At 42.2% G+C, this 27,453-nt stretch overlaps 1 protein-coding gene and 1 non-coding gene across 2 annotated transcripts in view; one reads left to right on the forward strand and one right to left on the reverse strand.

The window, feature by feature from the left end:
• Positions 1 to 27,453, forward strand: part of swap70b (switching B cell complex subunit SWAP70b) — a 145,262-nt gene that overhangs the window by 38,532 nt on the left and 79,277 nt on the right. The window contains exon 4 of the mRNA XM_080190225.1: positions 4,538 to 4,765. Within this exon, the coding sequence (XP_080046351.1) occupies positions 4,538 to 4,765 (228 nt within the window). The remainder of the gene's footprint in view (positions 1 to 4,537; positions 4,766 to 27,453) is intronic.
• On the reverse strand, positions 19,773 to 19,968 carry LOC145344589 (U2 spliceosomal RNA). The gene has a single exon (XR_013886898.1). It is a non-coding gene; the product is annotated as a U2 spliceosomal RNA (small nuclear RNA).

Genomic DNA, 27,453 nt, shown 5'->3' on the forward strand with positions numbered 1-27,453 from the left:
CCCATCACACTTAGGAAATTGGGTATCTTAATATCTTTGGCTGTATTGTTTGCTGTGCAAAATTGTCAAAATGCTCAGTCAAGGACTCCATCACTCCACGTTTTCATCAAATCGACCCACAATGCTGAAAACTCCTGCCAGTTTGAGACAACAACCTGAGCTTCAGCCTCTTATTTAACACACCCAGCTCCACAACTGCTCAGAGTATTGTTACTCACGCCCACATCGCGTGTCAGGTCCAGAGCACATGTGAAAAGCGTCTTTCTTATTTTTCTGTTCCCGACATATTCCTTAGTAAATTTGTCTTCCTGGCTAGCTAACAAGTGCTATTCATCATCTTCGTCACCAGTTTTTATGTTGTATATTGGAGAATGATGCTAGGGAGCACAGGGAGTTTAAAACAGAGAGCTTTATTTACAGGTGTATGTCCTTCTACATGGCTGCTTCTTCTTTAACTGTTTCCGGTGCTCGGGACTTCTGATCTAATTTTCGGTGAATACGTGAATCCATTAATACAGCAGAACTCAGTAAACCAATAAGAATTAATGCATAATATCCAGCAACTAAATCATCTTCAATTCTCTCCAAACTTTGATACAGTTATAACCATATCCTCCATATCTTTCCTCCATCATCATATTCAGTGGACTACCCTCACTTCCATTCTTACTAATCTGATTTTAGCCAGGGCATGTCCAACAATGGCTGCTCTTCCAGCCTCCTCATTTTACCACAGGAGTACCACAAAGATCCTTGGTCTTCTCTTTTTACTCTTGCTGCCTGCTGATTGCACCAACAGTAGACATGTGTTCTATGTCAATACCTTTCTCAACTTTTACTGCCTCTGCTGTCAGACTATTTATCTGACACCCGTTTTTGAATGAGCAATTTCCCCAGCTGAACACTGGCAAGAGGGAGGCTACCATCTCTGGCCCATTAAAAACATTGTACCCTTGTCATTCATTCTATCCCTCAATCCTTGCCTATTACCTTGGGGTTAATGAGACTGCTTGCAGTCTCAGCATTCTATTTCATCTTGAGCTGAGCTTCTGACCTTATATACTCTTCATCACAAGTTGTCTACTTTCAATTTATAACATTGTCTATCTCCCACCTTAGCTCATCCACTTCTGAAATGCTACCTTGTGCCTTTATCATGCCCAGACTTGACTATTCGAGTGTTCTCCTATCAGTAACTTTCTCCAGTTCCACAGCAATACCCCATCCCCCTTGCCTACGATTTTTCCAGGGAACTTTCAAATCCTGCAGTTCTGGACTCTGTACATGACTCCAGCCTTGCCTTTTAGGCCCTGGACTATGGAATTCCCTCCCTAAACTGGATCACTTCTCCAACCTGCTTTGAAACACAGATTCAGCCAAGCTTTTGGTTGGTCCTTCCAACTTTCACTCCTTTTGGACCATATTATGGTATGAGCATGGAAAATCATGTTAAATGATGTACAAAACTGAATAGTCACCTTGTCACTTTGGTTGCATGCAAGCATTGCAGCCTCTGAGACAATCAGACTCTTAGAACATAAGCTAAGCTGACTCTTTTTTGCAAGATTGATTGACATAGTAATCTCCAATGTTGTATCTCATCAAAGGCTTTCCTGATGCCTATGCATTCTGCATCGGTTGCATTTCTCCCAGCTGCTGGAGGATTTGTACTACTACTCATGCACAGTAATTTATTTTGCAGTTTATACTAGTTATTTTGAATGGCAAGTGCTGGGGTGGTGAATCTCTGGAATTCTCTGCCTTTTGAAGTGGTGGAGGCTACCTCACTAAATATATTTAAGTCACGGGTAGGTAGGTTTTTGACAGACAAGGGAATTAAGGGTTATGGGGAGAAAGCAGGAAAGTGGAACTGATCCACTTCAGATCAGCCATGATCTTATTGAATGGCGGAGCAGGCTCGAAGGGCTAGATGGCCTACTCCTGCTCCTATTTCTTATGTTCTTATTACATTGATTACACCTTTGAAATGTTGTTTAAATACTTCAGGGCAATAATTGTTGTAACAGCAAACAAATGTAAATATGCAATTTAGTGAAAATTTTATGGAGAATATATTTTGGTTAATATTTCAAATAAGAATGTAGTACCTTATTAGTTTGGACCTTGTACTGTCCCAAATGTATATGTGCAGTACACCATTTTATACGAATGCACTTTGCTATTGTGATCATTTATTAATCTGCATATCAATGCTTCTAACAATTTGGCTGATCCATATGGTTACTAATTAAGTCTGACAGGTGAAATTGGAGCACAATTCTATTAATGTTGCATTCCTGCAAGAAAGAAATCAGTTTGTCAAAGAAAATCAGACATGGATTTTAGTTAGAAATTCATGCTGGTGTTTTCTGCGTAATCTACAGTCTTTGAAGATATGCATTTATGGTGTATGGAACAATGGCCAGAATTTTACTGGCATGCCTGCCTGAGGCTCATAAGATCACACCCGAGGCCAACAGAGAATGCTGTTCTGAGAGCCTCACCTGCCCTGATTTTTTTTTTAATCTTTGATGCAAATGCAATGTTTTTTTTACTCCACTCTTCTGTAACTTGTAATAGTCCAGGTAGTACTACATTTTAAAAACTTGGTCCGAAATGTCTGTTCACGAGCCAGATCTTCCAGTTGTGATCGCAGGATAATTTTCATTGTTATGGAACTGCGTTTTTAAAATGATGGAAACATGAACGTTGTTCTGTTTTTTTAGTTATGTTTCATTTTGTTTAGAGGGTGCATTCAAAGTTCATTTATCTAGCTATTCAATTATCAAATGTTTATTTTAGTATTAAACTGGTTAACTGTTTCTTAGAAAACAATTCCTGTGGGGCTTGGGTTGGATTCTCTGAAATATACATTTAGATCGAAGGAAATGTACATCCTGTAGCAGGGTGCGAGATTAAGCAGCATAAATTAATTATTTTTGCCCCCTTCAATGGTTAGAAGGAAGACTTTTGAAAGGGTTGCCCTAAGGGGGAGTGGGAGAGTGCTGGTAGTTATGGGATGTGCATTTACTTACCCTGCTACAGCCTGTGGACATATGCTGAATTGAGCTTTCTGACTGATGGAGATCCCACTCTGACCTAACTATTGAGTGTTTCCTGCCTATTGATGACTTTTCAGGAGAATCTTGCCTCTGACAGACTTGATGCTGAAATGCACGTCGATGGATGAATAGTTGCGGACTAAGATAGAGCCGTTTTTGAGATTGTAACTGATGTGCAGGATTAGAAAGGCTTGCAGATACCAACCTTTCTCCATAGTAACTTGTCAGTAACCCAGCTGATGTGTCATTGCAATGCCTGTGGCACCAGATGACTAGAAAAGGCATTGATATGACCTAAGGAGACATTACTAAGGCATTAATCGCATACTTTTATAGCTTTGAAATTGGATGAATTCTGAACCTTTCTGTAGTTAGTCTTAATCTCCAGTAAATTTAATTGAGCACTCTTTTGATTTCTGTACATCTTCTTTTTAAACATTACTAATGCAGGACTTATCATCAAATCTTTTTCTACTTTCCTCTTGTCAGAGGAGACTCATTTATAGTAGAGAATTGTTAAAAATCTGTGATCTCCAGTTAGCCTTCATGTCAGATGATATTTTACGCAGGTAAATCACTGATGCTCAGTGATATTGTTAGAGGTTAAAGCTTAGTACCACAGCAGAAATGAGCTTCATAATAGTTGGGCACAATTAAGGTTGACAGAATTTTCTGAGAGGACCAAAAGTCTCTGGTTGGAACAGCTGGCATTCCCACTTTCTGAAACAAAGTTCACTCAGGCACTGACTGCAAACAAAATTCTTGTTGCTGCCTGTTTCTTTTTTTTCTCCTCATTCTCCCTCTACCCTCCATTAAAATCTCTACCTATCCATCTCATGAGAACATAAGAAATAGGAGCAGGAGTAGGCCATGTAGCCCTTCGAGCCTGCCCCGCCATTCAATAAGATCATGGCTGATCTGTCGTGGCTCAGTTCCACATTCCCACCCTCTCCCCATAACCCTTAATCCCCTCGCTTATCAAAAACCCATCAACCTGCGTTTTAAAAATATTTAGCGAGGCAGCCTCCACCACTTCAGCGGGCAGAGAATTCCAGAGATTCACCACCCTTTGAGTGAAGAAGTTCCTCCTCAACTCTGTTCTAAACCGCCCCCCCTTATCTTGAGGCTGTGCCCCCTAGTCCTACTGTTCTTTCTGAGCGGGAAGAGTCTCTCCACCTCTATCCTATCCATCCCATTCATCATCTTATATGTCTCTCCACTTCTCCTTTTTTCTTCACCTTCCCCTCTCCCCTTCACTCCTCTCAATCTGCCCCCTGTCTTGGTTCAGTATCTCTCCACCTCCAACAGTGATTTACTTGAAAAATCTTGCCTTCACTATTTGTAACATCACTAAAGAGCAACTTGTATAAATAAAAATTCCATCCATGTATGTTAGCTTGATATTAAATTAAGTTATTAATTTAAGAATTTTGGCAAGATTGTGCTAATACAATATTCCTATTCTCACTACTTAGGTTGAATATTTTCTTCGGAAACTAACTGAAGCGATGGGAGTTAATTGGCAGCAAGAGCAATTTGAAGAATACAGGGCTCATCTTGGTGCCAGGCGGTGTGGTCTTTCAGCATGGGAATTCATAGAGCTGATTGGTTCTGGCCTGTTCTCTAAGGGCATGAACAGACAAACATTGTCCATGGCAATCAATGAAGTTTACTGTGAGCTCATTCTAGATGTGATGAAGCAGGTAAGAGTGGTTTTCAAGTTTGAATTGAAAAGGAACTGATCCTGTTGTGTGTTTTAGGTTTACTTCCCTCTGTTGCCCCAAAATCTCGCTGACTCAGATGATCCTGATTGTATTCCACTCTGAAAATGAGAGGATGCAGAAAAATTTGTAAAGAAATGCTCTGTTTCTAAAATAATGTTACCATGACACTCAAAGGCTCAACAAGTCTAGCAAAAATCACCAGTGCATTTCTTTGGAAGGTTTGAATATCCATGATGTGTCTAGCACCAATGGAGCAATGGTTTGCTTCCCCAACTTATCCTGATCTCACTATGGTAGTTCCGGGGTGTTATGTGGTTATTAAAGGGATAAGTTACACTTGCTGTTGTTGTAACAGCATTGAGTGACATTGGCAGTGATCTGTGGCCAAGCTGCTCACTCCACCTTCTTAGATGCCAGAGGATTCTGACCTAGAAGAGAAAACTGAGTAAATACCACCCAAAACCTGGCTCCATACAAGAAAATAGTGTTCCTGTTGTAACGTCCCAATGCTCTCGTTAGGTAGAAGATTTTGTTTATATTTGTTCCGTATAAGGAAGAAAAACTAACCTAAATTAGTACGTTCTGATCATCATTTTCACTGTCCTCCAATACCAGTTTCTCTGCCAAATGTTCACTATTTAAGTAAGGTTTAATTTTCAATATTTTTTACTATTCATGTTTTATGTTTGGAATCAGTAATAGAAAATATTCGAACCTATAAAAAAATTAAGATAAATTTGGAGAAAATCAAGAAAGCAGTTTTATTTTGAATCTCACTAAAACTTAAAAAAAACAGATGATGAATCAGGCACAGTTACGTCAAATTGCAACATACAATTCCACAGTTCAAAAACGTCACTTTGGCCTTGGTGGCAGTTTCAAGAGGCAAGTTTGTTTCTAGGATCAGAAAATATTATCAAGCAATTTAAAAAAATATACATTTAGAGCACTTGTGTGCTGCAACATCTTGACTGCTAAAGTTGGGTTTAAAGTATCACATCTTTATCGGACTGTGACAGGATATATTCAAGTCTAAATAAGATGAAATAATTGATACCAACGTGTAATTTTTCACTTTGTGCCAAGAATAATGTCATGCTTATTGTATGTTTTAAAATCATTTGCTAATTACATAATTGTTGGCATTATTGAGTTTCCTTATGGTTTATTTATTTTAAAACCACAGACCTCTTGCAATATCTTCTGGCCATAAAATTACTTGCACCTTGGTGTATTGGGCAGGAAAATCGTCGTCCTCGTCCTCGAATTCCCCTTGCAATAATGCTTCTTTATCTAGAAGCAATGAAATTAAGATTACAGGTGTTCAGCACAGAAAGCACCTAATCTATGTTTAGACACCCCACCGTCTGTCCGGAACTGTACCTTAAGCTTTCTATCATTTGCCATTTCAATTCTCTGCAACTCCCACTCTGGACTGTTGTTCAGTGTTCCATTGGAATGAACTGCAAACTTGAGAAACAGCCCTTCATCCTTCTGCCAGAAAAGAACATAAGAATTTAAGCTGGAGTAGGTCATTCAGCCCCTCAGGCATGCTGCAGCATTGAATGAGATCAAGGCTGATCTATTTGTGGCTTCAGCTCCTTTCCAGTCTACCCCCTGTAACCTTGATTCCCTTGTTGATCAAAGATTTACATACATGATTTAAATAAATGTATCACATAATTAAATCAGGATTTAAATCAGCTAATCTGGCTCATGCTTCACTTAGCATGAACCAGATTTTGTCAGAGAATCCCAAAATGTAAGTCACGTTTGGCTCCTTTAGCGATGTTCTCTGGCCACAATACAATTTGTACCTGGGGTGCCGGGAGTAAGAGAATCCACCCCCTGCCCCAAATTGCACTTGCAATAAACACCATCATTCTATCCACTTACTTAATTACTTGTACTGACATTTTTTTGACTTGTGTACTAGAACACCCAGATCCCTCTGTATCTCTATTCAACAAATAAGAACATAAGAAATAGGAGCAGGAGTAGGCCATCTAGCCCTTCGAGCCAGCCCCGCCATTCAATGAGATCATGGCTGATCTGTCGTGGCTCAGTTCCACATTTCCGCCCTCTCCCCATAACCCTTAATCCCCTCGCTTATCAAAAACCCATCAACCCGCGTCTTAAAAATATTTAGCGAGGCAGCCTCCACCACTTTCATGGGCTGAGAATTCCAGAGATTCACCACCCTTTGAGTGAAGATCTTCTGTTTTTTTTTATTCTTTCTGGCAAAAGGGACAAGTTCACGTTTTCCCATATTATTTTGGCCTCAACTGCTTTCTGTGGTAGCAAATTCCACAGGCTTACCACTCTCCGGATGAAGAAATTTCTCTTCATCTCAGTCCTGAATGGTCTACCATATCCTCAGAATGTGCCTCTGGTCCTGGACTCCCCCATTATTGGGAATATCCTTCCTGCATCTACTCTGTCCAGTCCTGTTAGAGTTTTGTAGGTTTATGTGAGATCCCTCTCATTCTTCTGAACTCCAGTGAACATAACTGTAACTGACTCCATCTCTCCCCAAACATCAATCCCGCCATCCCAGGAATCAGTCTGTAAATCTTCGCTGCATTCCTTCTATAACAAGAACATCCTTCCTTAGTTATGGAGGTCAAAACTACACACAGTATTCCAGGTGTGGCCTTGCCAAGGTCCTGTATAATTGGAGCAAGACATTGTCTCACCATGAAGGACAACCATTTACCGCCTTTACCTTCTGCCCACATCTTCATGCTTATCTTCAGTGACTGGTGTACAATCACATCCAGGTCTTGTTGAACATTCCTCTCTCAATTTATAGCCATTCAGAAAATTGCCCCCCTGTTTTTGCTACTATAGTGGATAAACTCTCACATCCAGATTATACTGCATCTGCCATGCATTTGCTCACTCAGCTTATCCAAATCGCACACAAGTAGCTCTGCATTCTCCTCATAGCTCACCCTCCCACCCAGCTTTATATCATCTGCAAATTTGGAGATATTGCATTTAATTTCCTTACCTAAATTATTAGGAGATATTATGAGTAGCTGGGGTATGTGCACTAATCCCTTTGGTACCCCACTAGTCAATGCCTGCCATTTGGAAAAATACCTGTCTGCTAACATCCGTCTCAGTATACTACCCCCAATCCCATGCGCTTTAATTTAAATGCTAATTTCTTATTTGGGACTTTGTTGAAAGCCTTCTGAAAGTCTAATAAAACCACATCATTGTTCCTGGGTGACTGCTAGAAGGGGTAAGAAGCAGAGCAGCGATTTTGCCCCATGGCTGTTCCTGTGCAAAACAAGTACTCTGTTTTGGATGCTGTTGGGGAGGACGACTCAACGGGGGTAAGCCATGAGGTACAGGTCTTGGGAGTAGAGCGTGTCCTTGATGCTCAGGTGGAAAGGGGGAAGAAGACTACAGGATTAGTGATTGGGGATCCCATAGTTAAGGGGACAGATAGGAGAGTCAGTGGGAAAGAGCAAGACTCGCAGTTGGTATGTTGCCTCCCAGGTGCCAGGGTCCGTGATGTCTCTGATCGAGTGTTCGAGATCCTTAAGGGGGAATGGAACCAACCCCAAGTCGTGATTCATGTAGGCACCCATGACAGAGGTTGGAAAAGGAATGGGGATGTAAGAAAGAAATTCAGGGAGTTAAGGTGGAAGCTTGGGGGGGGGGGGAGCGGGCGGGGCGGGGAGGGAGGTTAAAACTGATTCAGAAGGGGGATGGGAACCTGAATTGCAGTTCCAACGTACAGGAGGATGAGATTAGGGAGGTCATGGATAAGGTTTCGAGGTCGCAGCAGTGTACTGGCAGGTGGGAGGGTGGTTTGAAGTGTGCATACTTTAATGCTAGGGGCATACGCAATAAGGTGGATGAACTTGTAGCCTGGATTGGTACCTGGGACTTCAATGTTGTGGCCATTTTGGAGACATGGATAAAGCAGGGACAGGAATGGCTGTTGCAGGTTCCGGGGTTCAGATGTTTCAGTCAGAGCAGAGAAGGTGGTAGAAGAGGGGGAGGCGTGGCATTGTTAGTCAAGGACAGTATTACAGTGGCAAAAAGGATGTTTGATGTGGACTCATCTTTTGAAGTAGTATGGGCTGAGATTAGAAACAGGAAAGGAGAGGTCACCCTGCTGGGAGTTTTTTATAGGCCTCCAAAAAGTTCCAGAGATGTAGAGGAAAGGATTGCAAAGATGATCCTGGATAGGAGTGAAAGTCATTTTACTGTGTTTACTAGGAGTGAAAGTAATAGGGTAGTTGTTATGGGGGACTTTAACTTTACAAATATCGATTGGAAAAGCTATAGTTCAAGCACGTTAGGGGGGTCAGTTTTTGTCCAATGTGTGCAGGAAGGTTTCATGACACAGTATGTAGATAGTCCAACAAGAGGTGAGGCCACATTGGATTTGGTACTGGGTAATGAACCAGACCAGGCGTTAGACTTGGAGGTAGGTGAGCACTTTGGTGAAAGTGACCACAATTTGGTTACGTTTACCTTAGTGATGGAAAGGGATAGGTATATAGCGAAGGGCAGAAGTTATAGCTGGGGGAAAGGAAATTGAGGCGATTAGGCGAGATTTAGGATACATAGGTTGGGGTAGGAAACTGCAGGGGCTGGGAACAACTGAAATGTGGAGCTTGTTCAAGGAGCAGCTACTGTGAGTCCATGATAAATATGTACCTGTCAGGCAGGGAGGAAGTGGTTGAGCGAGGGAACTGTGGTGTACTAAGGAAGTTGAATCTCTGTGAAGAGGAAGAAGGAGGCTTATGTAAAGATGAGACATGAAGGCTCAGTTAGGGCACTGGAGAATTACAAATTAGCCAGGAAGGTGCTAAAGAGAGAGTTAAGAAGAGCTAGATGAGGACATGAGAAGACTTTGGCAGGTAGGATCAAGGAGAACCCTATAAAAGATTGATTAGGGCAGTATTAGGGCCAGTCAGGGACAGCAGTGGGAAGTTGTGCGTGGAGCCTGAAAAGATAGGAGAGGCACTAAATGAATATTTTTCATCAGTATTCACGCAGGAAAAAGCCAATGTAGTTGAGGAGAATACTGCGATACAGGCTTTTAGACTAGATGGGATTGAGGTACATAAGGAGGAGGTGTTAGCAATTCTTGTGTATGAAAGTAGATAAGTCCCCTGGGCCAGATGGGATTTATCCTAGGATTCTCTGGGAGGCTAGGGAGGAGATTGCAGAGCTTTTGGCTTTGATCTTTGTTGTCATTGGCTACAGGTATAGTGCTGGAAGACTGGAGGATAGCAAATGTTGTCCCCTTGTTCGAGAAGGGGAGTAGAGACCATCCTGGGAATTATAGACCGGTGAGCCTTACTTGTGTTGTGGGCAAAGTTTTGGAAAGAATTATAAGAGATAGGATTTATAATCATCTAGAGAGAAATAATTTGATTAGGGATAGTCAACATGGTTTTGTGAAGGGTAGGTCATGCCTCACAAACCTTATCCAGTTCTTTGAGAAGGTGACCAAAGAGGTGGATAAGGGTAAAGCAGTTGACGTGGTGTATATGGATTTTAGCAAAGCGTTAGATAAGGTTCCCCAAGGTAGGCTACTGCAGAAAATACGGATGCATGGGATTGAGGGTGATTTAGCAGTTTGGATCAGGAATTGGCTAGCTGATAGAAGACAGAGGATGGTGGTTGATGGGAAATGTTCAATCTGGAGTTCAGTTACTAGTGGTGTACTGCAGGGACCTGTTTTGGGGCCACTGCTGTTTGTCATTTTTATCAATGACCTAGATGAGGGTGTAGAAGGATGGGTTAGTAAATTTGCAGATGACACCAAAGTCGGAGGAGTTGTAGACAGTGAGGATGAATGTTACAGTTTGCAGAGGGACATAGATAAGCTGCAGAGCTGGGCTGAGAGTTCGCAAATGGGGTTTAATGCGGAAAAGTGTGAGGTGATTCACTTTGGAAGGAGTAACAGGATTACAGAATATAGGGCTAATGGAAGGACTCTTGGTAGTGTCGACGAGCAGAGAGATCTCGGTGTACATGTGCATAGATCCCTGAAAGTTGGCACCCAGGTTGATAAGGTCGTTAAGAAGATGTACGGTGTGTTAGCTTTTATTGGTAAAGGGATTGAATTTCGGAGCCATGAGATCATGTTGCAACTGTACAAAACTCTGGTGTGGCCGCACTTGGAGTATTGCGTACAGTTCTGGTTGCCACATTATAAGAAGGATGTGGAGGCATCGGAAAGGGTGCAGAGGAAGTTTACCAGGATGTTGCCTGGTATATTGAGAAGGTCTTGTAAGGAAACGCTGAGGGACTTGAGGTTGTTTTCGTTAGAGAGAAGGAGGTTAGGAGGTGACCTAATTGAGGCATACAAGATGATCAGAGGACTAGATAGGGTGGACAGTGAGAGCCTTTTTCCTCGGATGGTGATGGCTAACACGAGGGGACATAGCTTTAAATTGAGGTGTGGTAATTATAGGATGGATGTCAGAGGTAGGTTCAGAGGGTAGTAAGGGTGTGGAATGCCCTGCCTGCAGCAGTTGTGGACTTGCCAACTTTACGGGCATTCAAATGGTCAGTGGATAGGTATATGGTTAACATTGGAATAGTTTAGGTTAGAGGGACATTAGATTGGTTCCACTGGTCGGCGCAACATCAAGGGCCGAAGGGCCTGTACTGCACTGAAATGTTCTATATTCTACATCATTTGGCTCCCTGTCATCAACTTACTAGATACACCCTTGAGGAATTCCAGTAGATTTGTCAAGTATGATTTCAGTTTGTAAATCCACGCTGACTCTGTTCAATTCTGGCATGTTTTCCAAATCCTCTGCTCTAAAATCCTTGATAATGGACTTGAGAATTTTTCCTACTCCCGTCGTCAGGCTGATTAGTTTATAATTCCGTTTTCTCTCCACCTCCCTTTTTAAATAATGGGGTTACATTAGCTACCCTCCAATCTGTAGGAACTGTTCCAAACTCTATCGAATCTTGGAAAATGACCACCTATGCATCTGCTATTTCCAGGGCCACTTCCTTAAGTACTCTAGGATTTTGATTATCAGGCCCTAGGGATTTATTGGTTTTCAATCCAATCAATTTCCCTAACACTATTTCCCTACAAATACTCATTGCCTTCTGTCCCTTCCTCTCACTAAAGTCTGTGTTCCTCAACATTCCTGGTACGTTATTTGTCTCCTCCTTTGTGAAGACAGAACCAAAGTATGTATTTATTTGGTCAGCCATTTCTTTGTTCTCCATTTTACACTTCTCTGTTTCTAACTATAAGGGACTTGCATTTTTCTTCACCAATCTTTTTCTCTTCACAGATGTAGAAAATTTTACAATTCTGTTTCCCTCAAGTTTATTCTAATATTCTATTTTCTCCTGCTTAATCAATCCCTTGGCATTTCTTTGCTGAATTCTAAATGCTCCCAATCCTGAGGTCTCTTGATTTTGTTCTGGCCAATTTGCCCTTCCTTGGATCTAATACTATTTCTAATTTCACTTGTAAGCTATTGTTTGCTCATCCTTCCCATTTTAGTTTTGCGCCAGACAGTAATAAACAATTGTTGCAATTCACCCATGTGCTCTTTGAATATTTGCCGTTTCCTATCCACCATCATCTCTTAAAGTAACATTTTCCAAACCATCATAGCCAACTCGTGCCTCATATCATTGTAGTTTTCTTTATTCAGATTCAGACTTCAGTCTCAGAAGCAACTACTTCACTCTCCATTTTGATGAAGAACTCTATAATATTATGATCATTCATCCTCAAGGAGTCTCACAACTAGATTGCTGATTATTCCTTTCTCACAAGACAGTACCCAGTCTAGGATGGTCTGTTCTCAAGTTGGTTCCTCAGTGTATTGGTTCAGAAAACCATCCTGTATATGCTCCAAGAAATCTTCTTCAATGGTATTGTTACTCATTTGATTTGCCTAATCTATATGCAGATTAAAGTCATCCATAATTACAGAGGTATGCATATCTGTTTTCCTATTTAATGGTGTTTGCAAAGTCACAGTACAATTTGTGGTCTATATGCAACCACCACTAACTTTTTTGTCCCTTATTGTTTCTTAGCTCTATCCATATAGATTCCACATTGTAGGAACTAATATATTTCCTCACTGTTGCATTAATTTGCTCTTGAACCAGCAATGCAACTTCACTACCTTTTTCTTTTTTGACTGCCCTTCCTAAATACTGAATACCTCCTGAATGTCGGTTCCCATTCCTGGTCACCCTGCAGCCATATCTTCATAATCCTGACCATATTACAGCTGCCTACATCTATTTGTGCAATGAATTCATCCACTATATTGCAAATACTCCATGCGCTAAGGCACAAAGTCTTAAAGTTGTCTTTATAATGTTACTTGTCCTGTTCCCACTATTTTCCATTGTAGCCTTGTTTGATTCTGGTTGTCGATTTCCTTCCCTACCACGTTTCTTTATTCCCCTTTCTGCCTTTTGTTCTTGTCCTGGATTCCCCCTCCTCTGACACCTGTGTGGGTTCCCTTCCCACTGCCACTTGAATTTAAATCTTCCCCAACTACTTTAACAAATACTTTCCCTAGGACATCAGTTCCAGTCCTACTCCCGTGTAACCCATCCAGTTTGTGCTGGTTCCACCTTCTCAGAACTGGTCCCAGTATTCGAGGAATCTAAAACCTGCTCCTCACACCAACCATGTATTCATCTGATATATCCTGCAATTTATAGTCAGACGTGGCTAACTAGCACGTGGCACTGGTAGTAATCCTGAAATCACTACCTTTGAGGTACTACTTTTCTTACTTACTTTCTATCACTATATTCTATTTTAGGTTAAAAAGTAGGAGGTCCAATGTCATTTGTATTAATGTGTACCATGAACATTGGCTATTCACCCTCTCCTTCAGAATGTCTTACAACCGTTCCACGTGTTCCTTGACCCAAGTAGCAGGGAAGTAAAATGCTATCCTGGAGCTTTGTTTGCAGCCATAGAAATGATTAGCCCCCTTACAATTGAATCCCTTAGAATTATCACAATCTCACATTTTTTACCTATCCCTTGTGCAGCAGAGCCAACTGCGATGCAACTGGTTGGACTGCTGTTGCTTTCACCTGAGAGGCCATACCCCTCAACAGTATACAAAGCAGAATTTTTTGCAAGGGAATAGCCGCAGGAGCTTTCTGCACTGCCTGCTGAGTCCCCTTCCTCTGCCTGGTGGTCATCCTCCCTGTGGAGTGTGAGCCTGTGGTGTGGTTAACTCTTATATGTGCTAGCCCCAATGCTGTCTGCCACAGGGATGCTCCACAGTGTTCCCAGCTGCCGTTCCACCTCCAAAACCTGGGTCTCCAGGAGCTGCAGCTGGAGACACTTCCTGCACACATGTTGGCCTCAGAATGGAAACACTTCTGGCTTCCCACAGAAGGCATGAGGTGCACAGCATAGATTTGAGCTCTCCTGCCATGACATAGTCTTTTAAATAAAACCGTTTAGAAAATGCTTAAAACTTACTTGACTTTGTGAGTTACTCACCAACCAGCTCCCTCCTTCATAATCTCTATTCCTGCAGCAAAACCACTCTATGAATATTAAAAACATAGCCACAAAAGGCATGGTGGCACAGTGGTTAGCACTGCTGCCTCACTGTGCCAAGGATCCAGATTTGATTCCATGCTTGAGTCACTATCTGTGCAGAATCTGTATGTTCTTCCCGTGTCTGCCTGGGTTTCCTCCGGGTGCTCCAGTTTCCTCCCACATTTGAAAGATGCGCTGGTTAGGTGTATGGGCCATGCTATAAGTTCTCCCTCAGTGTACCCAAACAGATGCCAGAGTGTGGTGACTCAGGGATTTTCACAGTAACTTAATTACAGCATTAAATGTAAGCCTACTAAGACAAAATTAAAATAAAATTTAAAAATCACCTTTTCTACTCTGCACCAAATTCCCATTGTACCTTGGATTCCACACTCACTCTGACTATGTCTGACTCAGGATGTATACTCTCCCACTACTCAGGCACAAAGCTAACTGACCAATGCTGATAATACGTAATCCCCTAAGTCATGCATTCTTGTTTTATGTAGTGACATTTGATGCTCCACCTCAACGAATGTCTTAATGAAATCCAAGAATACCACATCAGCAGGTTCCCGTTTATGCATCTTGCCTGTTATTTCCTCAAGGAGCACCATAATCAGTTGGTCAAACACGATTTTCTTTTCACAAAACAACGCTGGCTCTGCCTCATCACATTATCATTTTCTAAATGTCCGGCTATTGCAAGCTTGATAAATAGTTGTTTGGTAATACAGAACTTGTGTATTTCTGAATAAAAGAGACATGTTGTTAATGCTTTTTGACTTGCACTCATCAGGAATTTTTGTTCCCTTTTACAATTAGTATTCCTGTACACCACTCCTAATGAGTGCAAAATGAAGATCTTCGACAACATGTCTCTTTTTCTCAGGATACTCAACCTCCTTAATTGTGGAACTCATGGCTTTCCCTATGACTGATGTTAGTCTAGCAAGCCTATAGTTTCCTGCTTTCTGTCTCCCTTTGTTCTTCAATAAAAGTGATACATTTGCAAGTTTGCAGTCTGCTGGGATCTTTCCAGTGTATTTTGGAAAATATAACCAGTGTTTCTACTCTCTGCAGTTACTACTTTCAAGACTCTAGGATGCAGGCCATCTGGTCCAGGGGACATGTAAACCTTAAATTCTGATAGTTTACCAGTCGCTTTTCCCTCGTGATTGTGATCTAAGTTGCTCCCTCTATTTTATCCCTTGATTGTTTTTTTAATGGACTTTATTTAGGGTTAGGGTTGTTTTTGTGTCTTCTGCAGTGAAGATGGACACAAAATACCTGTTCAATATTGTCTTGTTCCCCATTATTAATTCCGCAGAAACACTTTCTTCAGTGCTGTGGCTTAAATACTAACTTTAATGTTTTCAGATCTTAACTATAGATTCAAATTTCTCTTTGGATGCTATTGGCATGTAAGAAGAGTGTGTAGGAACTCTAGGTCACTGCCATCATAATAGGAAAATGTATAGCATTGGGAATCAGCTTCCAATGCTGTACGTTTAGGGTGGCACGATGGTTTCACAGCACCGGGGACCAGGGTTCAATTTCCAACTTGGATCACTGTCTGTGTGGAGTTTGCACATTTTCCCCATGTCTGTATGGGTTCCTCTGGGTGCTCCAGTTTTCTCCCACAGTTCAAAGATATGTGGGTTAGCCTGATTGGCCATTTTAAATTGCCCCTTAGTGTCAGGGGGACTAGCTAGAGTAAATGCATGCAGTTATGGGGATAGGGCCCGGATGAGATTGTGGTCAGTACAGACTCAATGGGCCAAATGGCCTCCTTCTAAACTGTAAGGATTCTATGATTCCTTATGAAGCAACCAACCAGACCACCTATAGGAGTGGCTGACACCACTGAAGCCGCAGCTGAGTAGATATCTGTTGCAGATCTGAATTCATAACACAAATCTTGTCAGACATGGTATAAATTGCTACCTTCTGTTTTCATTAAATTGAACACAATTGAAATATTGACCTAACCATGATTAAAAAGTAACACCTTAAACACCTATCTTTTCAGATGCTGATTCATTTGCTGCCTTTCTGTCTTTAATCTTCTACTTTTCTTTTAATGTGATGAGCCATGAAATAATTTTTAAAAATGTTAACACTCAATCTTAATTGTAGCTGCTGATTTTGTGCAGTTTCTGGAGAGATACTAAACTGCAAGGCATCAGCAATCCTCGCCACTCTTCTACAACCCAACACTCTCAGTATGAAAAACAATGAGTCATGACAGTGAAGCAGAAAGATGGTGCAGGGGAAACATTGTATAAATATCTGAGGGGATAAGAGTGTTAAAGGCCATATGCCAGGGTATTTTTCAGAGATGATTACATAGATTTACTGCACAGCTATATAATGTGGCTGTACGTTTGAGCAGATCAAATCTGAAACCTCTCAGCCGTCTAAGTTACCATATAACTGGTCACATATCACTGCAAATATCCCTAAATGCAAATTTCACATTGACCATTTTAGAAAATATTTTCTAACCCCATTTCTACTGTGATGTTTGAATGGACAAGTGACCTGTTCAGATGCCACTGCTTTGTAATGTGTTCTCAGGAATAAATTACAAATATTTCTCCTCCCAATTCTGTGATTAAAGATTTTTGTTTCGAAGGAAAATGATTTTTAAACTTTTGCTATAATTATATGAACACAGAGGAAGTAGAAGACATTATTTAAAGCTCTGGCCACTTGAGATGCAGTTAGATATGAATTATTGTGTGGTGTTTCTTATTCTATTGCTTTAGTCATATCAGGAAGTGAGATTAGCTGTTTGAAAGAATGTGTATGAAATGGAATGTCTTATCTGGTTGTGGCAGTATTGGCTCTATTGATAACACCGATAAAGAATAGTAATCTGGGTATACAATTTATAGTTTAGTATTTAAATTGAGACATTTGGGTTTTATTTGAATTCTGACCATGATGACTATATGTAAATTTTGGAATTAAATATATTCTTGAATGAAATTTCTGACTGCTTGTAAAAATGGGAATTATGTACATAGAAGAATTGCAAAGTTAGGTGACAAATTTCAGAATCTTAGTTTATGCTGGTAAGGAAGGAAATTACTTTGCTATAATGTAACCTTTCAAAAGAAACTATTTGAAGAGCAGAGATTAATATGACCATTTCAAAAATAAATTTCAAAAGTAAATGGAAATCAGTAACTAATGCTGTTCCACAGGGAGCAGTGCTGGGACCTTTGTTGTTTGTAATACATAAATGATCTGGAGGAAAATGTGGGTGGTGTGATTAGTGGGTTTGTGGATGGCACAAAAATTGGAAGAATTGCAGATAGTGACGCGGATTGTCAAAGGATACAGCAGGATAAAGATTGAAGACTTGGTAGATGGAGTTTAATCTCGACAAATGTGAAGTGATACATTTTGGAAGATGAAGTTCAGGTGTGAATTGTACAGTAAATGGCAGAATCCTTAGCAACATTGACATACGGAGGGATCTGGGTGTACAGCTCCATGGACCCCTGAAAGTGACAACATAGGTGGATAAGATGATCAAGAAGGCATGCAGTATGCTTGTCTTCATTGACTGGAGTATCAAATATTGTTGGCAAGTTATGTTACAACTATATAAAACCTTAATTGAGTTGCATTTGGAATATTGCATGCAGTTCTGGTCGCCACGCTACCAGGAGGACATGGATGTATTGGAGAGGATGCAAAGAAGATTTACCAGGATGTTGCCTAGTCTGGAGGGCTCAGGAATGAGGGGAGGTTGAATAATCTTGAATTTCTTTCACTGGAAAGACAGAAACTGAGGGACCTGATAGAAGTCTACAAAATTATGAGAGGCATAGATAGGGTGGATAGTCAAAGGCTTTTTCACATATGGAAGGGACAATTACAAGAGAGCCCAGGTTTAAGGTGAGAAGTGTTAAGTTTAGGGGAGATGTGTGGGGAAAGTTTTTCACACAGGGGGGTGGGTGCCTGGAACAGATGATCAGTGCAGGTGATGGGAGCAGACACGTTAGCAACATTCAAGGCACATCTTGACAGATACATGAACGGGACCTTAACAGAGGGACAGAAAACATGTATCGGTGTAGGCTTGGTGGATCAAAGGGTCTGTTCCTGTGCTGTATTATTCTTCTAAACTAAAATAATTGGCATGTTTATCAACTTTGTCTACAACAATAAATGTGTGCTACAGAATCCAACCTCTGATTCAATCAACCACAATCAGCAAATGCTAGAAAATCTCAGCAACCTGATAGCATCTGTGGGGCAAGAATAGAGCCAATGTTTCGAGTCTAGATGAAGGGTCATTTAGATTTGAAATGTTGGTTCTATACCCTTTGATGCCATTAAAATCTTTAAAAAAAACTATCTCTTCCTTGAATACATTCAGTGACTTGGCCTCTACAACCTTCTGTGGTCGTGAATGCGAGACGTTCACTACTCTGAGTGAAGAAGTGTTTCCATAGACCTTCCAGCCAGAAGAAACAATATCCCTGCATCCAGTCTTTCCATCCTGTTAGAATTTTATACATTTCAATCAGTTCCCCTCTCTCCTCTTAAACTCTGGTGAACACAAGCCCTGTCAAACTAATATCTCCTCATAGGATAGTTCTGGCAACCCTGGTACCAACCTAATGAATTGCCACTGCACTCCTCCTGTGGCAAGTATATTTATTAGTAGATAGGGATATCAAAATTGCATGCTGTACTCCAGGCCTGGTCTCACCAAGGCCCTGTATAACTTCAGTAAGACATCCCCATGTTTGAACTCAAATCCTCTTGCAATGAAGGCCAACATATCATTTGTCTTCCTAATTGCTTGCTGCACTTGTCTCCCACTTTCATTGACTAGTATAAAAGACACCCAGATCCCTTTGTACATTCACATTTTCCAAAATACTACCATTTAATTGATACCCTTCCTTTGTTTTTCATACAAGTGTATTACTTCACATTTAGCCATTTTGTATAGCATTTGCCTCTGTTTGCCCATTCACATATCTTGTCCAGATCATCTTGAAACCTCCTTGCATGCTCCTCTCAACACACAATTCTGCCCAGTTTTGTGTCATTAGCAAACTTGGAAACATTACATTTAGTTCCTTCATCCAGGTCATTTATATAAATCGTGAACAGCTGGAGCCCAAGCACTGATCTCTGCGATACCCTATTAGTAACTGTCTGCCATGCAGGAAAAGAAACATTTATTCCCATTCTGTTTTTGATCCATGCCATTACATTATCCCCTATCCCATGTGCTTTAGTTTTGCCCTTTTATGAGGGATCACATCAGTAGCCTTAAGTCCAAGTTTTTTTTTTGTTTACTTTATTCCAATCCAATCAAGTCAAATTAAAGCCAATTCAGAGTCCCAACAAGTTGGGGCATTCCCGATCCAAGCTGATAAGACAGGGCTCTCACCACCAGTCTTGGGCTTGATCTACATGATCCAAGCTGATTGGAGTAGGTATAGCTCCTCCTCCAAGGCTTGATCTAATTTGCATCTTAGCCAAAAGGCCGAGATGCTGCTTTAAAAAATTGCTTCAAATGAAGCTGAAATGTAACCTAATGACTTCAATCAAGTGCAGCATGTCGATACTACACTTGATCTTAGCCAAAAGGCCGAGATATCCAAATGTACCACACCCACAGGTTCTCTTATCTATTATACTAGTTACATCCTTGAAAAAAGGCCACTGGATTTGTTAAACCACTGATGGCTTTGTCCAATCCCTTTATGAAAAGCCAATTATGATTAAGATTTTGAAATGTTCTGTTATCCTGTCTTTTATACTAGACTGTGACATCTTCGCCACTACTGATGTCAGGCTAGCTGGTCCGTACTACTCCCTCTTTTCTCCCTACTTTTTTAAATAGTGAGGTTACATTTGCCACTCACCAATCTGTAAGAACTGCTCCAGCGTCCATACAGTTTTGCAAGAGGACCACCAATGCATCCAGTATTTTCTGGGCCACTTCCTTTGATACTCTGGGATGAAAGGTGGCAATTGAGAGGCAGCAGGGGGTTGGGGAAGGCAGCCATGATTAGGCAGGTGAGGTGGGGGTGAAAGGTAGTCATCATCAGATGAGAAGGATGGTGGCCATCATTAGGCAGCAGGGAGGGAAAGAAAGATGGCCGGGCAGCGAGGGGCGGGAGCTGTGTGTGTTGCGTGCGCGAGAGAGAGAGGGGGCTGACTGTGTTGGGGATGGGTGTGAGAGAGGGAGGGGTGGTGGGTGTGCGTGGGGGGGGGGGGGGAGAGAGGGGCTGGGGTGGTGGGCGTGCGTGCGTGGGGGGGTGGGCGGTGGGCGTGAGGGGGGGAGGGATGGGGATGGGCGTGCGTGGGGGGGAGGGGCGGGAGGGATGGGTGTGCGTGGGGGAGGGGGAGTGATGAGGGGTGGGGGTGGGGGTGGGGGCGGGGGCGTGAGGGTGGGAGGGGTGGGGGTGGGGGCGTGAGGGTGGGAGGGGTGGGGGAGGGGGGGTGAGGGCGTGAGGGTGGGAGGGGTGGGGGGTGGGTGTGCGTGCGGGGGGGGCGGGGTGGCAGGGGTGGGGGGGACCGGGGTGGGCGTGCACGTGCGGGGGGTGGGCGTGCGCGTGCAGGGGGGGGTGGGCATACATGCGGGGGGGCGTGAGGGGGGAGGGGTGGGTGTGCATGGGGAGTGGGCGTGCGTGCGGGGGGGAGGGGGGCAGAGGGCTGGGGGCGGGCGTGCCGGGGGGAGGTTTGTGCGGGGGGGAGGGGCGGGGGGGGGGTGTGCGTTTGAAGGATAATTAAGTGTGTTTGGGGGGGAGTGAGAAGTGACTATGTATGAGTGTGAGAGAAGCGATTGTATGTGTGGGGTGATTATGTATGAGAGAAGGCGGGTAAGTATGTGCATTCTTGAGTCTGAAATGAGAATCCTGCTCTCCAGGTTTTAAATTAATTTGTGAGCCAACAGTTGGCATCACTCCCATTAAAAATGACAAAAAAGGTAAGAGTTGAATGTTGAATGAAAGAACATTTTAATTTTATCAAAAAGTTTACATATGAAAACACAAAAACATCTTTGAAGTTTGTTTTGTTATGTTTGTACTTCTTGCGCAATAGTTTTTTTGTGGTTGACTTCTTCTGTATATAAGTGTTTCTTAGGGGTCCAAAGTTTGGGAAACCCCAAAGCCCTATTCTGAGTAACTGTATATTTTGTACTAGGGTGATTAAAGCTGTACTTTGCCACCACATGTGCATAGAAACCAGTCTAGCTTTCGAAGCATCACACCTAATTGTGCCAGAGCTTCATCAGTTTCTGGAATAATCCATTTGTTACCAGTTTTCAACAGCCATACATTATCAACTTTATCTTACTATCATGCTTAGTGAGAAGGAAAATGTGAGCTGAACCACGACATTTTAAGATTTATTTTGCCAAATCATAGAAGTAAATTTGTAAGTTATCCCAAAGCTTGATTTTATTTGCATCTTAGCCAAAAGGCCGAGATGCTGCTTGTCGACTTAAGGAAATTGAATTTTTGGGAGCTCCTGAAGTTTCATTGTGGGGTGGGGGGGGGGGGGGGTGGGGGATGCGGGGAAAGGCTCTCTCTGTGCGACTTATCTGAGCTAAGTGAGGCAGGGAAACTATTTTGGAAGTAGCATTATCAGTATGTACTCTGATCACTAAAGGATGTAATAGCTTTGCATTCTTGAAATTAATGCTGAGTTCATTTGCAGGTCAAGACGATTACCATGGGTTTGTTTGACAAGTTAATTATTAAACAGAAGACATTGTGCAACAGGCAGCTCTTGGAGAGAGGGAACTGAACCACAACATTTTAAGATTTATTTTGCCAAATCATAGTAAAATTGTAAGTTATCCCGATGGCAAGAATCATTGTTTTAAAAATTTTACGCTTGCTGTGAAGCTGCACAAAAGCTTTTTTCTTGTTGTTACTTTGTTTTCTGTGCTCAGTCGCAGCTGTTAAAAATGTGGAAGTCAGGTCTGAGACTGTGTCATGTAGGAAGAATAATCCAATCAGGTGTGGTGGAATAAATATCTCTACGTGAATAAGTGTCTGAGGTTGGGCCTGTCTAAAATATTAATAGAACTAGTGTATGCTGATTAAATACACAAAGTTCACAAAGCTAGATGCAAGTAATGATTTTTGGCAATTACACCATGATGAAGAATCTTAAGTTACTCACAACCTCCCTGACACCATTTGGGAGATTTTGTTTCAACAGACATCCCTTTGACATCATGTAAGCTCCAGAAATCTTCCAGAGTACAATGTAAAGCTTCCTAAATAGACTGGATGAAGTTGCATGTCATATGGATGATATCTTGATCCATGGACTCACTGAGACAGAAAATCGTATTGGAGTGTGAGCTGTGTTGCTATGCCTACAGAAAGCAAGAATTGCACTCAAAAACAAATGAGAATTCTTGCAACTCAATGACAAGTCTCTTGGGCATGTTGTGGATTCATCTGGTATCAGAGCTGATCCACAAGCCACAAGTAATCAAGGAGTTTCCACCTCTGAACCTGATTGAGATCCAGAGATTTATGGGTATGGCAAACCAAGTCAGAAAGTTCCTGCCCAACCTAGTTGCCATCAAGAAGATATTACATCAGATATTCTGACTGGACAGTACATGGTGCTGGGAGGTAGCACAACACAAGGGGTCTTTTGGGAAAATCAAGAAATTCTAATATCGACTGATGTTTTAGCTCAGTATGACCCAGAGCTACCCACTATCATTGCTACAGATGCATCTTCTTTAAAACTGTAAGCTATATTCTTTCAGATACAGATAGCCGGAAAGCGCAGACCATTTTACTATGATTCCATTCACTGATAGAGATATCAAGTGATAGGGAAAATGTTCTTGGTCTCCACTTCAAGGACCTCTTGGATTCCAAATGCCTGCTTGAGTACAAGGTTTCACACTGAAGACGATGATTGCTGCAAAGACAGAATATGTTCCAGAATATGTTCCAGGAAGGATCTAGATAGGCTGGGCGAATGGGCCAGGAAATGGCAAATGGAATTTAATGTTGGCAAGTGTGAGGTGGTCCACTTTGGTAGGAAAAATGGTAGGAAGGACTATTACTTACGAGGCGAAAAACTGCAGCAGGCGACGGTGCAGAGGGACCTCGGGGTCCTTGTGCATGAGTCGCAAAAACCCAGCTTGCAGGTGCAGCAGGTGGTCAGGAAGGCGAATGGGATGCTGGCCTTCATAGCGAGGGGGATTGAACATAAAAGTAGGGAGGTCTTGCTGCAGCTGTATAGGGCATTGGTGAGGCCGCAGATGGAGTACTGTGTGCAGTTTTGGGCGCCGCACCTGCGCAAGGATATTTTGGCCCTGGAGGGAGTGCAGAGGAGGTTTACTAGGCTGATACTGGAGTTGAGGGGATTGAGCTATGAGGAGAGGCTGAATAAACTGGGCTTGTACTCGTTAGAGTTTAGAAGAATGAGGGGAGATCTCATTGAGACGTATAAGATGATGAATGGGATGGATAGGATAGAGGTGGAGAGACTCTTCCCGCTCAAAAAAGACAGTAGGACTAGGGGGCACAGACTTAAGATAAAGGGGAGGCGGTTTAGAACGGAGTTGAGGAGGAACTTCTTCACTCAAAGGGTGGTGAATCTCTGGAATTCTCTGCCCGTTGAAGTGGTGGAGGCTGCCTCGCTAAATATTTTTAAGAAGCGGGTTGATGGGTTCTTGATAAGAGAGGGGATTAAGGGTTATGGGGAGAGGGCGGGAAAGTGGAACTGAGCCACGACAGATCAGCCATGATCTTATTGAATGGCGGGGCAGGCTCGAAGGGCTAGATGGCCTACTCCTGCTCCTATTTATGTTCTTATGTAAAACAGTTGACTGCAGCAGTTGTTTTTCTTTGTACTCCTGTGGTACGGTCTGATCAAGATGATCTTGTTGAAGAGGTTTGTGTCGACAGCAGTCACAATTTTACCAGCAACAACTAAATGAAATCAGAGATGCACAAAAAGGTGATGAAGAATGCATACCTCAGCATCATTGATTTTTACTCATCTGTGACGAGAGAGTGGTTATTACTGGAGTTCTGAGACTCTGTTGCAATGATTGCACCATGGATACTTGGGCATCACAAATTTTGAATTGGAGCAAGAAATTCTGTTTGGCCAAGTCTCTCAAAGTAATTGGAAGAGATTATATCAAACTGCATTATGTGTTATCAGGAGATGAGAGCATTGCTGTCATCTTCATCCAGTGGGGTCTCGTTGAACACAAGGAAAAATGTTCTTGATCATAGAATATGGCTACCTCAGATGGATAGAAGTTAAGCAATTTCTAAAACCTAATTACATTGCTCAAGGGTTTGCAATATGTGGAATCCCTAACCATGTAATCTCAGGCAATGGACTGGAGTTTGTGAATGATTACTCTTAAAAAGAATTTATTGCACCCTGTGAATTTGTCCATACTACCAGCTGGCAAAATATTCTCAAACCAACAGTGAAGGTGAAAGCAGTGCGTAACAAAAACATTGCTGAAGAACAGCATCCGACTTGCACTTAGGCGCTATTGATCAGTTCCACTCAAATGTCACCACGTGGACTCCTAACAGGGAGACAGCTGAGAACAACCTTCTCTCATGTGTGCACTCATGCCCCATGTCAAACTGATGACTTGTACAAGGCGGGGGTGTGAGGGGGAAAGAGGATGAATATTGTTCCAGCCAGATGTGGAACTACGACAAATGACTCTCAGCACACAACCTTACCAGATCTCCAATCAGGAGAGCCAGTAGGGATTCTTGACCAAGACTGTAATAGTTGATTGAACAAATATCACATCCAGAGTCCCATCATATCCAAACAGGTAACGATTATAGTGAGCCAGAACAGACATGCACTACTTGCCATACAGAAGCATCCATCCACCAGTCAAAGCAGTTATTTGTCCAACTGAACAGACCAGAGATGTCCTCTCACTGAGAGGTCCAGGTGAGTACCAGACTGGTGAATTGGAATCATCTACAAATTCTCCTGATGAGCAGAATCTGAGAAATCAGCCACAGAACTCAAGTTCCCAATCCTTCAAAGAAGCTGACGACTCATTCAGGTAGACTGGTGAAATCAGTTGTTCCTACAGGAAAAATGCACATTGGGGACTTGGGTGGAGGAAGCGGGGTGGCAATGCAGGTGTGCAGTTTAGGAGATGTAGTACAAGGTGTCAGTTTTAACTGGATAATGTAATGGTACAGTATACGTCACCACAGGAACTAATGCAATATCTCATGATCATGCTCTTTCTTGTTGAACATCATGGCAAGTTGCAGGTACGGTAGGTTGTTTTGTACTAAAGGCAACATTTTCCTTATCTCCATAGACTCTCTCTAAATATTCTATGTTTGCACAATGAGAACTAGAGATAGAGGAATTCTGGAGCATGGCAGTATTGGGAGAAATGACTTTGAATGTGGGAATAAGAATTTTGATTAGGTACTATTGGGACACCTGAGATAATGTGGGATACAGGGTCTGACAGTATAAATATTTTAAGACCTCTACAATTTCCTTCGCACAAACTTTTCCAGCAATGGTTCCTGAATTCAGATCTCTATTTTAGCACAGAAAATGTAGTGCAGTTGCATTCTGTCCTAATATGTTGACAGTTACAGTGTAAGTTTAAACATCAAACACAAGATAATACAGGAATTAAAAACAGAAAATGCGACAAAAACTTAGCAAGTGGAGCAATCTGGAGAGAGCAATACACTTAATGTTTTGCGTTACTGACTTAAGAACCGGAAAATATTTAAGGTGAAGCAAGTTTTAAGTAAGTGTAAGGCAGGAGAAGGAGGAAAGGACATGAGAAGATCTGTGATAAAGTGGAGAACAGGAGTGATTAAATGACAAAAGGGATTATGGTGCCAGTGCTGTAGCGGGGTTCGGAGGAATGTGCAGTTTATTTCCACAGGTCACAGCATAATTTTAAAAAAATGAATTCAGTCACCAAAATGGCCAATTATTTGCCTTCACTGCAGTTAGATTCAGAATAAAAGAGACTTTAACCCAGGCTTCTTTCAATAAACTCAATGATTGATTTATTATAAAATGAAACTTATGTTTTAAAAACAAGTAGCAAGAACTGATTAACAGGGCATCCATCTTTTTTTTTCAAATACTCTAGTCCATTCCCTGAGATTTCTCCTCCTTGTCTGGACCCATTGGTTCCAGTGAGATTAGGATCCTTGTGGGTACTGATAACCATTCTATTTTCAAGCAAAGAGAGTGTGGGCCGAGCAGCGCTTCCACTTTTCAGTTCATTCATAACTGAGTTTTTAAAGTTCAAAACTTAAAGCTTATATCTGTCAGGTGATGTACATTAAATTACTAGCCTTTGTCTTTTAAGCCAGTTTTGTTCCCCATAAATTAAAGTAATTGCAGTTCAAATAAGCAATTAGCTCTCCCTCTTCAAGGGCCATGCTGGATAGTTGACTGAAGTCACGTAATTTTCTGGAACAGGCCCATATGTTGACATTCCAAGGTAAACCTATGACCTAGGAAGTTAGGCCAGGGGATTGTCGTTAAGGGGGAGCGGGGGGTATAAAAAAGGGGTAGCAGCATAGAGCGGGCAGCGTCGGGAGCAGGCAGCGGAGTGAGTGGGAACTGAGTGAGAAGGGCTTTGGCTCGCTGGGCTTAGGAAAGAGTAGGCTTAGAGAAGATTTCTACCTTGGGCACTTACAGGAGGTTGGGACATGGTAGGGAATATAGGGAGGAATGTAAGTTGCGTCCGGTGCCACATGTGGGAGTTCCTGGTGGTGTCACGTGTCCCCAAGGTCCACATCTGCAGTAAATGTCTAGAACTGCAGCGATTGAGGGCCCGGGTCAGGCAACTCGAGGGGCGACTGGAAGATGCGTTTCTAGTCAGGGAAAACGAGGAGATAATGGCTGGGAAACATAAGCAGGAGGAGGTCTCAAGGGCTGAAGAGAAGGGAGGATGGACGACTGTTAGGAGGGGAAAGAGGAAGAAGAAGAGTAGTCAGGGTCCCCCGGCCTCCCCGGAGGCCCCCCAAGGTTCGTCGGCAGGGGCACAGAAAAATAGGAAGGAAGGGGAGACTGACTTAGAGGGACGGAAGGGGGCTGGTAAGGTGATAGT

The sequence above is a fragment of the Carcharhinus amblyrhynchos genome, chromosome 6 (genome assembly GCF_965287045.1).
Source record: "Carcharhinus amblyrhynchos chromosome 6, sCarAmb.v2.hapA, whole genome shotgun sequence".
Classification (NCBI taxonomy): domain Eukaryota; kingdom Metazoa; phylum Chordata; class Chondrichthyes; order Carcharhiniformes; family Carcharhinidae; genus Carcharhinus; species Carcharhinus amblyrhynchos.